Genomic DNA, 12,548 nt, shown 5'->3' on the forward strand with positions numbered 1-12,548 from the left:
TCACCCCGCCCTCCTCCTACGAGGGTGAAAGCTGCAGCCTGGGCAGGACGGCGGCCTGACCCCCACGGGCAGCTACAGAGCACCTCACTCGGAGGTCCCCATGTCACTGGCCCCACCAGCTGCCCCAGGGGGGGAGCGGAGCTCCCGTCTGCTGCGGGGGAAACCGAGTCAGTGGCATACCTGGGTTGCCCAAGAGAGCTCGTGCCGACTCCTCACCCCACAGGTGGTGTCCCCACATCTGGGAACACCCCACAGTCCGAGCCACGGCCGCCACCTGCACAGCTCTGAGGGAAAGACGTTTGCTTTGCTCCTTTTCCTGGCACCTCCCCGAGGGCACCGAGGGAGCCCCCTGGGCCAGCTCCACCTGCCCGCTGCCTGTGAGGGGGCAGGGCCCCACAGGCTGGCGACACGTCCCCACGGACTGTCAATCACACACCTTGCCCTGTGCACAACAGTTCCGGCAAGTCAGCAGCAAGATAAGTGGAACCGAAGAATGGGGTCCTTTGTCATTCCTAATTAATTTCCCCCACCCTTGCGAGGTGCAGAACCATTCATCTTTTGTTTCGCTGGGACTCTGCAGCCCAGAGAAGGCAGACAATTCGTTTCAAACATTAATCTCATGTAGAATGGTGCGCATATGTGTGGAGGGGCCTCTGTAGGGAAGATAACAACAACGCGAAATCAAGACCGATAAGGACAGGGAAGGGGCAAAGGACACAGTCTGAGAGAGACAGAGAGAGAGAGAGAGAGTCTGGAGTGTGCACAATCAGGGGGTTGTGTGTGTGCATGCATGTGTGTATGGTGTGTGTATGTATGGTTGTGTAAGTAGGTGTGTGCGTGTGTGTAGCTACATGCGTGTGTACATGCGTGTGGTGTGTGGGTTGTGTGTATAGCTGTGTGTGTGGTATGCATGTGGGGGGAGCTGTATATGCAGATGTGTGCATGTTTGTAGCTGCATATGTGTGCATGTGTGTGTGTGGGGTGCACAGCGTGGGGGTTGTGTGTGTAGGTGTGTGTAATTGCATGCATGTGTTGTGCGTATATGTGGTGTGGGAATTGTGCGTGTAGGTGTATATAGCTGCACGTATGTATTCATACTTGTGTGTGGTGTGCGTGTGCAATGTGAGGCTGTGCAGGTAGGTGTGTGATGTGTCTGCACGGTGTGGGGGTTGTGTGTATGGATATGTGTGCGTAGTTGCCTGTGCGGTGTGTGGTACAGGGGTTGTGTGTGTAGCTGTGTACAGGTGCATGCATGGTGCAGTGTGTGTGTAGAGGCAGCAAGTGTAGGGCCGGGGACCGTGAGGTATTTCTTCCCAATATCAAAATTCGTGGGCTGCCTGCGGCGTGGGGGTGACAACTGTTGGAGTGCAGGTGAGGGAGGAGAAGAGTATGGGTGGCAGCCAGACCCCTGGTGGTAGACATGCCGGGGTCCGGGGGACAAGCAGGGGCCCGAGGGACATGCCAGGGGCCGGGGAATAAGCAGGGGCCTGGGGGACAAGCAGGGGCCTGGGGGACATGCCAGGGCTCGGGGGACATGCCAGGGGCTGGGGGACAAGCCGGGCCTGGGGGACATGCCGGGACCTGGGGGACATACCAGGGGGTAGGGGACAAGCCGGGGCCTGAGGGACAAGAGGGGCCCTGGGGACCTGCCGGGACCTGGGGGACATGCCGGGGGCTGGGGGACACCTGGGCAGCACTCACGGTTGCGGCCCTTGAGCGGGCGGCCCCAGGGCAAACAGCCGTCCTCACCGGTTGGCTCAGGACCGGAAGGGCCCATCACCAAGGCCCCGGCGCCCCCACCTTGCCCTGCACGGAGGGGAGAATCCAAGGCCAATGTCCCACAAGTGGGACCCAGGGACTCGGGGAGCCCCTCCTGGGCTCTGCAGCCCCCGAGGCCTGCAGGCTGCTCCAGGCCACCCCGAAGATGTGTGGGCCCGCCCCCCCGGGCTGGAGCCCCCCGAACCTCCCCTCCCCGTCCACGTGCCCCATTGTGCGGCGGGTTAATAGGACGATGCTGCAGCAGCTCCCAGGGACCTTGCCGCCCCAGGGCCTGGGTCTCGGCCACAGCGGGGAGGGAAGGCCCACCTCTCCCGCCTCAACGGATGGGGGCCGCAGCCTCGTGCCAAAACCCCCTAGAAACGCGAGAGGAACAGGAATGATCACAGCTCCAGGGGCGCAGGCACTGGCCCTCCGGGAACCAGGGAACGTGGGTCTTCACGCCGGGAAGTAACAAGCGGGAAGCCCCAGGGGGCCGGGCGGGGAGCTGGGCTTGCCACCCCCCTGGGGACAGCTGGGCTTCAGGGGCCACGGGGGCTTCGGGGGCCACAGGGGACAGGGCCAGAAAAGGCCGCCCACTGACCACAGGGAGACAGGACGCCACCCCAGATGGAGGAAGACACCCCAGACCTCGGGCCACGGCTCCACAGGAAACGAAAGGAACCCGTCTCCGCACCGAGCACACCCACAGGCCGGGGCGGGCACAATCCCATTCGAGGGGCACCCCAATCCAGGCTGCCCACGACTGCCCCAGATAGCACTTTGCAGAACAGGGGCGTCCAGCGCCCCAAACACCGTGGATGGTCATTGGCGGGAGACTGAATGAATCAATGCTTTTCGAAGGAACAGAAAGGGTTTTCTTAAGAGAAAGAGCAAAGGAGTGTGGGTGAGCGGCTGGCGCTGCGCCGGGACTCGTGGAAGGAGCCAGGGGCCCGGATCGGGCAGGGCTGGCGTCCCCACGACCCCCGCGGCCTCTGACGGCAGCCGGGCTCGGTGTCGCGCCTGGGCAGGGTCCCCGGCCCTCTCCCACATCCCAGTGAGAGCATCTCGGGGCAAAGAAGAAGCTGGGGTTTCACTCTATTGGCCTCTATTCGGTTTTCTCCCAAAGACCTATTTGATGAAGTTAAAAAAAACAACTTTTAGTGCCACGTGGGTGACCCAGTGGTTGAGTGTCTGCCTTCAGCCCAGGGCGTGATCCTGGGGTCCGGGAATCGAATCCTGCATCGGGCTCCCTGCATGGAGCCTGCTTCTCCCTCTGCCTGTGTCTCTGCCTCTCTCTGGGTCTCTCAGGAATAAATAAAATCTTTTTAAAAACCAAACCTTTTAGCATCGCTCTGTACCCACTTCTGCGGGGAGCCTCCATCCTGCCCTCAAGCACCGGGGGACCCTAAGCCAGTCCCTTCACTCTTGGGTCTCGGCCTCCGCGGCGGTCCAGTGGGACAAGGGTCGCTGGAGCACCGGGCCTCAGGGACCGCAGCAGGAACAGTGACAACGACGACCGTCCCCTCAGCAAGCAGAGCCTGGCTCCCTTGGGTTACAGGCAGCTCCGTGCCTGCCCCCATCCCACCCAGCTGGCCTGCCCTGTGCCCACGGAGAAGGGAGGGAAGGACGTGGAAGGCTTGGCCCTCAGTGGGCAGCCCCTGGCCGTGCAGGGAACCCCGAGCCTGCCACCCCATGCCAGGCAACCAAGGCAGTGAGCTGTTGGAGGGTTAGGCGGTGAGTGGGGCCACCGCGTGCTGAGCATCTGCTGCGTCCCACGCAGTATAGGCCCAGGACCTCCCGGAATCCTAGGAACCACCCTACAGGGGGCGGCGGGCCCCGCCGTCATTAAACGGAAGGCCCAGACTCTGACCCCAGATTGCCAGGCTGGGACCTGGCCGCCTGTAGCAGGGTGGTGACAGAGAGCTGGGCCCGGGGCCCCAGGCTGCCTGCGGGAGGGGCAGGGCACCCCGCACCCCTGCCTCGAGGCAGCACCAGGCCGACAAGCTGAGCACCAGGATCTGCGCCCAGACGCCCAGCAACGGCCGGCAGCCACTTCTCAAAGTTTAATGTCTCAGCAGGTTTACAATCCTTCTTTCAAAATACCAGAAGTAATTAGACCAGATGGACGAGCTGCATGCCAATTGCACTCCCTCCCGCACTCCTGGTTGGTGTGGGGTTTTTTTTTTTTTTCTTAAATCAAGGCCGTTTTCAGTTAAATGAGAACAAAAAATGTATCCAAAACCCATAAATGAATACGGGATGTATACAGTTTTTTTTCCAGCACTTAAGATTCTGTGACAGCTGAGCCCCTCCTCCTCCTCCGAGCCTGGTGGTCCTACCCCGTCCCCTAAGCCGCCCTGCCCAAGGCTCAGAGCCGTTGAGGTCCCGACGGGCCTGGACGTGGCCTTCCGGTGATTGGGAGGTCAGCGTCCCCCCGTGCACGCACACACACACACACACACACACACACACACACACGGGACTCGGCCCCACGGTGACGGAGCCTGTGCTGGAGCTGGGGAGGCAACGGGACCGGAGATGGGGACAGGCCTTCAGCCTGGGGGTGATGGGCAGCAGGGCACGCAGGGCAGGGGGTGACAGCACGGGCAGGCTCCGTCCCAGGAGACCAGCATCGAGCAGGAGGTCAAGGAGGGGCCCCGTGGGCAAGGAGCTCGGGGGAAGGCCCGGGGGAGGCCACAGAGGTACCCAGGGACAGCACGCCACGCCAGGCCTGAGCTCTGACTGGGTCCCCCCAGCCTGGCATCTGTCACCTGTCTGTCCGTCCAGCCATCCCTCCATCCACGCATCCCACTGACATTTCCTCTGATGGGCCGGGCACCGTCCTTGCCGCTGGTATGAAGGCCACAAGAGAGAGGTTCGGGTCCCGTTCTCGTGGAGCCTCAAACGTCCCGGTGGGAAAAGAGGCACCAGAGGAAGCCGTCGCCAGAGCACTGCGGTCAGCGCGGTCCTGCAGCTGCGTGGACGGGGCCCGGGCGACAGGCAGGAGCGGCCAGCAGGGGACAGACCTCCTGCACATGGGCAGGGCCAAGTGGGCGTCGCAGGGAGACGCCGAGGACGGGCTCCCTCCTCCTCACCATCAGCACACGCTCACCCAGGGGGTCCCCACACTTAAGCACGACAGGCTAGACGGCAAAGCTTCCAGAAAACAAAATGGAAATACCTTCCAGACTCCAGGGGACACAGATTTCCCAAATGGAACATGAGAAGCACTTGCCACAAAGGAACACACGAATGCCGTGGCCACCCCGAGACCAAGAACCACGGCGGCTGAAGGCACCACCGGGAGAGAATCACAGGCGAGGACAAGCCACTTGTCACGTTGCAACTGCCGAAGGACTCACACTCGGAATACACGGAGAATCTACGAACCGACACGAAAAGGACCGTCAGGGCCGCCCAGGTGGCTCCATGGATGAGCATCTGCCCTCGGCCCAGGGCGTTCCAGGATCGAGTCCCACACACGGTCCCCACAGGGAGCCTGCTTCTCCCTCTGCCTGTGTCTCTGCCTCTCTCTCTCTCTCTCTGGGTCTCTCTCTGGGTCTCTCAGGAATAAATATTAAAAAAAAAAAAAAAAAAAGAAAGAAAGAAAGAAATGAAAAGGACAGAGAACCCAATTGTTTTTTGTAAATGGGCAAAAAGACAGGAACACTTGAGGAAGTCCAAGTGGCCCACGGAAGACGCTCGGCCTCACTGGCCATCAGGGCAAAGCAAGCGAAACCACCGGGGTCGCCAGCACAGCAGTATGGATGCAACTGAGAAGCCCTGTGACACCGAGGACGCGAGGTGAGGTGCCGCTGGCCAGGAAGGAAATCGTCCTGACCACTCTGACGGATGGGCTAGCTCACCTGTCCACCTCAGGACCGCACAGTCGGCACGCAGGGTGCGTGTGAGCATGTCACGGGCATGCGTTCGGGTGCACGGGTCTCCATACTCTGAGGGGTACGCACGACACCAGCCACACAGGAGCATGCACCACGGCCCCAGAGCCAGGACGGCTGGGTTCACAAGTGGAGGAGTAAGTCACAGCGTAGTCATGCGTCTCTCACGGATAAATAAGTTTTTTAAAAAAAAGGAACCTGACCCTCTCAGGACTGGGGTGCCCAGATGAACTACGGGGCGTCCTGTTCAGTTTGAGCTTCAGATAAACAACAAATCTCTTAGCATAAGTATATCCCAAAAGTCGCATAGGATATACTTATCTTAGAAATTATTCTCTCGGGGCACCCGGGTGGCTCAGCGGCTGAGCATCTGCCTTCGGCTCAGGGTGTGATCCTCAGGTCCTGGGATCAAGTCCCGCATTGGGCTCCCCACAGGGAGCCTGCTTCTCCCTCTGCCTCCCTGTGTCTCTCGTGAATAAATAAATAAAATCTTTTTTAAAAAATTAAAAAGGGCAGCCCGGGTGGCTCAGTGACTTAGCGCCGCCTTCAGCCCAGGGTGTGGCCCTGGAGTTCCAGGATCGAATCCCACATCGGGCTCCCTGGATGGAGCCTGCTTCTCCCTCTGCCTGTGTCTCTGCCTCTCTCTCTCTCTCTCTCTCATGAATAACATTTTTAAAAATTAAAAAAAAAAGAAATTATTCTCTCTGCCTCATTGACCACCGCAGGATGGGGCTGGTAACCCTGGCCCACAGCAGGGACTGAGGAGGACATGTGGGTGAGCACGGGGCTGAGGACTGGCCTGGGCTGAGGCGGGGTCAGCATGGGGTGTCAGCAGGTACGAGACCCCCCTCACCCCCGACCCCACCACCATGCTCATCCTGAGCTCCCGGACGGCAGCGCCAGGCCTGATCCACTCCTGGGTCCACAGAGCCCTGCAGGGGGCCAGGCTCACCTCGCTTGTGGCCTTCAGAGCACGCGGCCCAACAAAAGTTGGAAGGAGTCGGTCTCCCAAGCAGAGACTCTCCTGGTGGCACCACTTAGGGAAAAAAGCCAACCGTGGGTGGTGACCACGAGTTTGCTTTGTTTCTCCTTCCTGGCTTTTCTGGGCCGTCCTCAAGGTCCAGGCCAGCCTGGTCACACTGCCCCGGCTCCAAGTGCAGCACCAACAGGACTCATCCCCATCTGCCTGACAGCGTGTCAGTGGCACCCCCGTGCAGGTACAGGGACTGGAGTCCTCTAAGCAGGCAGCAGCTGGCCTGGTACCAGGCCCAAACGCAGCAGGTTTGCACTTGCACACCCCTTGTGATGGGCAGCTCACCACTCAGCAAGGTCACGTCACCTCACTTCTGGGCTCCTGCCTGCAGGATAGGCTTCCTGCACGGATGACAGCTGTCGTTTGCCACTGCCACCTGTGCCCCTGCTCCGCCTGCGCAGATCACACTGGCCGGGTCTGCCCCCTGACCTGGGCCAGCACCGCCCACACGTTCCAGACACCACTGCCATTTGGGCCTCCCGTGGCCAGGGCTTCACGCAAGGCCTGATCCCCCCACGGGTACAATCACGCTTCTAGCGCTGGAGAGAACACTGCCTGTTAAGTCAACATGAGGTGAGCAGGGAAAAGAAGGGGAAACTCGAACATCAGAACTTAGTGAGAGTCGCCACCAGCTCTGCGGGCGGCCCTCCCCGTGAGCCGCCAAATGTCCAGGCAGTAGGGCCGAGGGGCTGAGCCTCCACACACGGTTGGGGGTGCAACCCCCGCAGCAGCACAATCGGCAGCGGGACCAGGAGGTTCTGTGGCCGTGAACACCTTCCCGGGCAGGTTCATGCGCTTCCCCTTGTGCAGTTTCGCCTGGAAGAGCACGGACGAGGCTGGAGGGGCAGTGCCACCTGTGCATTTGGGACTCGGAGGCTCGGAGATGCGGGACTCAGCAGGTCACACACGGGGCGAGAGGCAGAGCCTGGGGACACACCTCGAGTGTCTGGGCCCAGGGAACAGCACTTGACCGACTGCCAATCCTGCACCGATGAGCTCTGTGGCCCTTCTGGGCCTCGGGGGTGATGTGCGGGGTCCCCACGGTTGATGACACAGGGGGGCAGGCAGAGGGGGCCGTGACCGACTGGATGCTGAGCGCTGGGGGTGATGGTCCAGCCGACCCACAGGGACCCATACAGCCTGGAACACCTCAGCACCCCCAGCGTGACCACAGCCTCACCGGCCTCCTGGCCTTTGCCTGAGCTGTTCCCTCTGCCTGTCACACTCTTCCCAGTGCCCCCACCCCCCTGCATAGCTTTTTTGTCCCCTCAGCTGCTGCCTCGCCCATGGAAGCCTTCCCTGACCCCAGCTCCCGGCCCCTGTCCCATGGGAGGCCCTCCCGGGCCCCAGATCCCTGCCCCTGTCCCATAGGAGGCCCTCCCAGGCCCCAGCTCCCGGCCCCTCTCCTCCTGGCCCTTGTGAACCAAGGAATTAGCAGTCAATGCGTCTCCCAGGAGGACAGTAGCCCCGTGAGGCTGGAGCTGCACCTGTCTGGTTCACAGCACGTCCCGGGACCCACAAGAGTACGCGGCACTCAGGAAGCCTTGACAACAAGCCTAGGCCATTCCTGGCTGACCAGGAGAACACGGCCCGGACCCCCTGGCCTCCGTATCCCCCTGGGCCAGGGAGGCCTAGGTGCATCTGAAGCTTTTTGGAGAACCAGGAACACACCCTGCGCCCGCTGTTCTGGGCCTGGCACAGAGCGGTGTCTCACGGGGACACTGAGGAACGGCCTCTATACAGCAGCACGAAGAGCCCAGACTAGGAGTCCGGAGCGGTCATCACGCCAACTTGGGCAAGCCACATCCCACCTGGGCCTCTACCTGCCCTTCTGTGAAATAGGATAATGAGAGTCCTGGCCCTGCCTGGAGGGCTGTTGGGGTATCAGCTGGAAAAGAGCTATCCTCATCCGGCCTCCACCCCAGGAGCTCCCCGGTACCAGGAATTACAACCAACCTCCGGGGCCTTGCTCTGGGCCAGACCGTCCTTCAAACGGGCTCGCACAGACTTCACAGCTGCCTTTACCATGGGCAGCACCATTACCCCGGCCAAGGAGGGACCAGAGAGGCTGAGGCACTTGCCCAAAGTCACACAGCTAGATATGCACAGTGTCCCAATTTGAATAGCTCTTCCCTTACCAACCAACTGCCTGGCCAGTGCTGCTGCTGGAACTCCCAGCAGCTGCTCCCAGCCCCAGGCGGGGCCTCAGGGAAAGCAGGGCAGCCGCTGGAAGGCCAGCGCACAGCCTGCAGGTGGAGCGAAGACAGGGTACCACGTAGCCCTGGGCATCCAGGGCTGTGAAACAGCATCCAGAGGTGGAGCCGGCACAGCACGGGGCTCAGAAATGGGCTCCTCTCCTGCCTCCTCCACTTGTGGAAACTGCAGTTCCAACTCCCACTCCCCGGGAGCCCTCCTGGATTTCACCAGGGCCTCCTGAGGCCCCTTCTGTCCCAAGCCCCTCCCCCCACTCCCGCAGGCAGTACTGGGCTCGAGCTCCTGACACTGAATGCGGGAACCACTGGCAGCGGGAGCGCAGAGCAGTTGGACCAACCGCCAGCCTCACGCAGGCCCTTCGGGAGCCCAGCACTTGGCCTCCAGCTGGCAGAGGGGACCCCAGGGCTGGCCCCACACCCAGGAGCCCGAGGGCAGGTTGTCACAGGGGTTCCTCTCCCCCAGCCCTGAGGGAGCACACAGCTGCCTGGGGGGAGGGGGACACTGAGTGCACCTGCCACCCCCCCCCATCTGTCCTCCGTCCCACACACTGGTTCTGGCCCAGGCAGGGCTGGAGGGCTGGCCTTGGCAGCAATAACAGCCACAGGGTCTCCGCTGGTGGAGAGCTTGGTGGGGCAGGCACCAGGCCCAGCTAAACCCTCCTGACACCTTCACGACCACCCTCTGCGGGACAGCCACTGTCACTCCCATTTTGCAGGGAAGAAAACTAGGGCACAGAGGTTAAGTGACTTGCCCAGGGTCACACAGCCCATAAAAGGTGAGGCCAAGATTGGAGCCCAGGCCAGTTGGATCCACAGCCACACCATGAACTCCTACAGAATGTTTTTTTAAAAGGTTTGTGTGAGTGTGTGGGTGTGTAGGGGCGGGGGTGCTCAAAATCTTGGGCAAGGAGGCGCAGTGCAGATGCCCGTCTGGCTCCTGAAGGCCTCCCCATCGACCTTCCTGACTTCCCTCTTGCACCTCACGCTCCAGTTCTTCCAGTATGTTCCGCCAGACTTCTTCTCCAAGCGTGGGCCCCAGTGGCCTGCCAGGCAGATTCAACGCCTCCTCTCCACTCCCGTCCTTGGCACCGAGCTCATCGCGTCCTCGAGGGCCCCCGTGGTCCTCGTCTGGGAGCGCACAGGCTGCGGGGAGGTCAAGACTCCAGACACGGCGAGAACCCGGGGCTCAGGGTCATCTCTGCTCTGTCCCCTGAGGAGGCCTGGGCAGGACGGAACCAGGTCCCACACCCGCCCGCAGCCTCTGGCCACCAGGTTTCATCACATGGCATCCACCAGGCAGCCCGGTGTTGGTAATGGCTCCCCCCAAAGTCCCTGCACCCATACAGTCCCGTGTGCCCCCAAATCATCCTTCAGCCTCTCCACATGTACTGCTCTGATGGCACAGCTTCAGGCGTCACCCCTCCTTAGCTGCGAACGCCCTTCTACTCCCTCACAGCTCAGGTCACCTCACCTCCTCCCTCCTCCAAGGAGCCTTCGGGATCATACCACACTTCCAAGGACATGTGGTCTCTCCTTACTGTGTATGGTGCCCTCCTCCCCCTGCCAGCACCTGGCTCCCTGTGGCTACAGCCAGCTCTAAGCCCTCTAGGGGCCACCTGGTCTGTCCACCTATAGAATGCAGACAATAAATCAGTCGGCTCAGGGCTGAGTAAGAATTAGAAACAACACTCATGGAGACTTTAGCCCAGGGGCCGGCCTGCTGAATTTGCTCAGGAATGAATTACTGCCACCACCACCACCACCATCACCATCATCATCACTATCACCACCACCACCACCACCACCATCATCACCAACATCACTATCATTACCATCATCACCAACATCACCATCATCACATCACCACCACCATTATCACTTTCACCACCACCACCATCACCTTCACCATCATCACCATCATCTCTATCACCATCATTACCACAATCACCATCACCACCACCACCACCATCACCTTCACCATTATCACCATCATCTCTATCACCATCAACACCACCATCACCATCACCACCATCATCACCATCAACACCACCATCACCATCACCACTATCACATCACCATCATTATCACTTTCACCATCACCACCATCTTCATCATCATCACCACTATCACCACCACTATAATGGCCACCACAACCGTTATCGCCATCACCATCACCGTTATTATCATCAGGGCTCTGATGGACACACTGGCCATCACATAGAAGAGTCATGACTCATTCTCACCTTGATCCCCCCCAAGCCAAGCCAGGGATGAGGCCTGACTGTCCTTTGTGCCCAACACGGAATAAGGGCTTGATATGTACTCATGATTGAAACAACCGCCAAAAATAAAATAAAATAAAATAAAATAAAATAAAATAAAATAAAATAAAATAAAATAAAATAAATATAAAAAAAAAAATAAAAAAAAAAAAAAGAAACAACTGCCATCCCCAACATGGTAAACCAGGTCTTCAGCCTTCCATGAAAATTCCAACCACCTTTCCTCAGCCTGGCTCATCACTCGCCACCCCTCATCTATGCATCTCTGGTGCATGTCAGGGGACACGGGCAATGGGGAGATTCCTAGCACACAGGATAATGCTTGAACGCAGGGGCTCTGGAACCACAGTGCCTGGCTGTAACCCCAGCCGTGCCCCTTCCTAGCTGTGTGACATTTGGCAAGATCCTCATGCTCTCTGTACCTCAGTTGGCTCTTCTGGAAACCGGGGATAAGAACAGTACAGGGCTATGTGTGAGGCACACAGCAGAGGGCACAGCGGACACAACTACTTGCCAGCTAGACACGAGGCAACCAAAGCTCGGAGAGCAGCGGCGACCCGCCAGGGGCCACACAGGGATACGGGGGGCCTGAGCTCCAGCTCCTCATGGTGACCTGGAGCTCCCCGGAGCTTCTCCCGGCCCTGCTCCCCTCCGCGTGTTCACCCCAGCTCCTCGGCCCCCCGCCTGGGGTGGGGACGGCGCCCCGCGCACTCACCACGGCGAGCCGTAGATCCGGAAGCCACGCACGGTGACCTCCGAGTCCTGCAGGTAGATACAGTTGGTGAGCAGGGACTGCACGTTCTCGTAGTTCTCCGGCTTCAGCTTTGACACCGACGGGAAGTAGTAAAAGTCCTGCTTGATGAGGTCAGCCATGAACTCCTGGTCGAAGGTCAGCTCGTGGTTGCCGGCAATCACGATCTTGTACTCGTAGGGCAGGCTGCCTGCAGAGGCGGGCACAGACACATAGACTCGGCTGCTGGCCTCCAGGGAGCCACCACCCAGCCGGGGCGGGCGGCAGGCTAGAGCCACCGGAATCCCCCGCAGAGCAGCCCCAGCTGCAGGCCCCCCGATTGGCGCCCTCCGATCAGAGGCGGCGGCCGGCAGCTCGACCCTCACCCCTGCAGCCCGCCTGCGCCGGTGGCGACTGGGTGACAGGCCAGCAGCAGACCCAGGCCGGCAGGGGGGACCTGGCCTCATCCTCGGGACTGGCCCGCCTCAGGCCCCTCTGTCTGAGGAAGCACAAGCTCTTTTTGGAGCTCGTGTGAAACCCCTGGAGACCCTACACTTGGGGAGGGGCCCACCCCGACGGCCATGGAGTTCCAAGGCCAAGCCCAAGTGCAGCCAAAACACAACTGTGCACAGC

The 12,548-nt window shown here is 60.3% G+C and overlaps 1 protein-coding gene across 8 annotated transcripts in view; it reads right to left on the minus strand.

The window, feature by feature from the left end:
* MPPED1 (metallophosphoesterase domain containing 1) overlaps positions 1–12,548 on the minus strand; it is a 78,531-nt gene that overhangs the window by 14,021 nt on the left and 51,962 nt on the right. For all 8 annotated transcript variants that reach the window (XR_011997870.1, XM_026017443.2, XM_072741719.1 and 5 more), the window contains one exon: positions 11,901–12,126. Coding sequence is in view for 7 of the 8 variants with exons in the window: in XM_026017443.2 (XP_025873228.2) it covers positions 11,901–12,126 (226 nt within the window). In the remaining variant the exon portion in view is untranslated. The remainder of the gene's footprint in view (positions 1–11,900; positions 12,127–12,548) is intronic.

This window comes from Vulpes vulpes, chromosome 16, assembly GCF_048418805.1.
Source record: "Vulpes vulpes isolate BD-2025 chromosome 16, VulVul3, whole genome shotgun sequence".
NCBI classification, from domain to species: Eukaryota; Metazoa; Chordata; class Mammalia; order Carnivora; family Canidae; genus Vulpes; species Vulpes vulpes.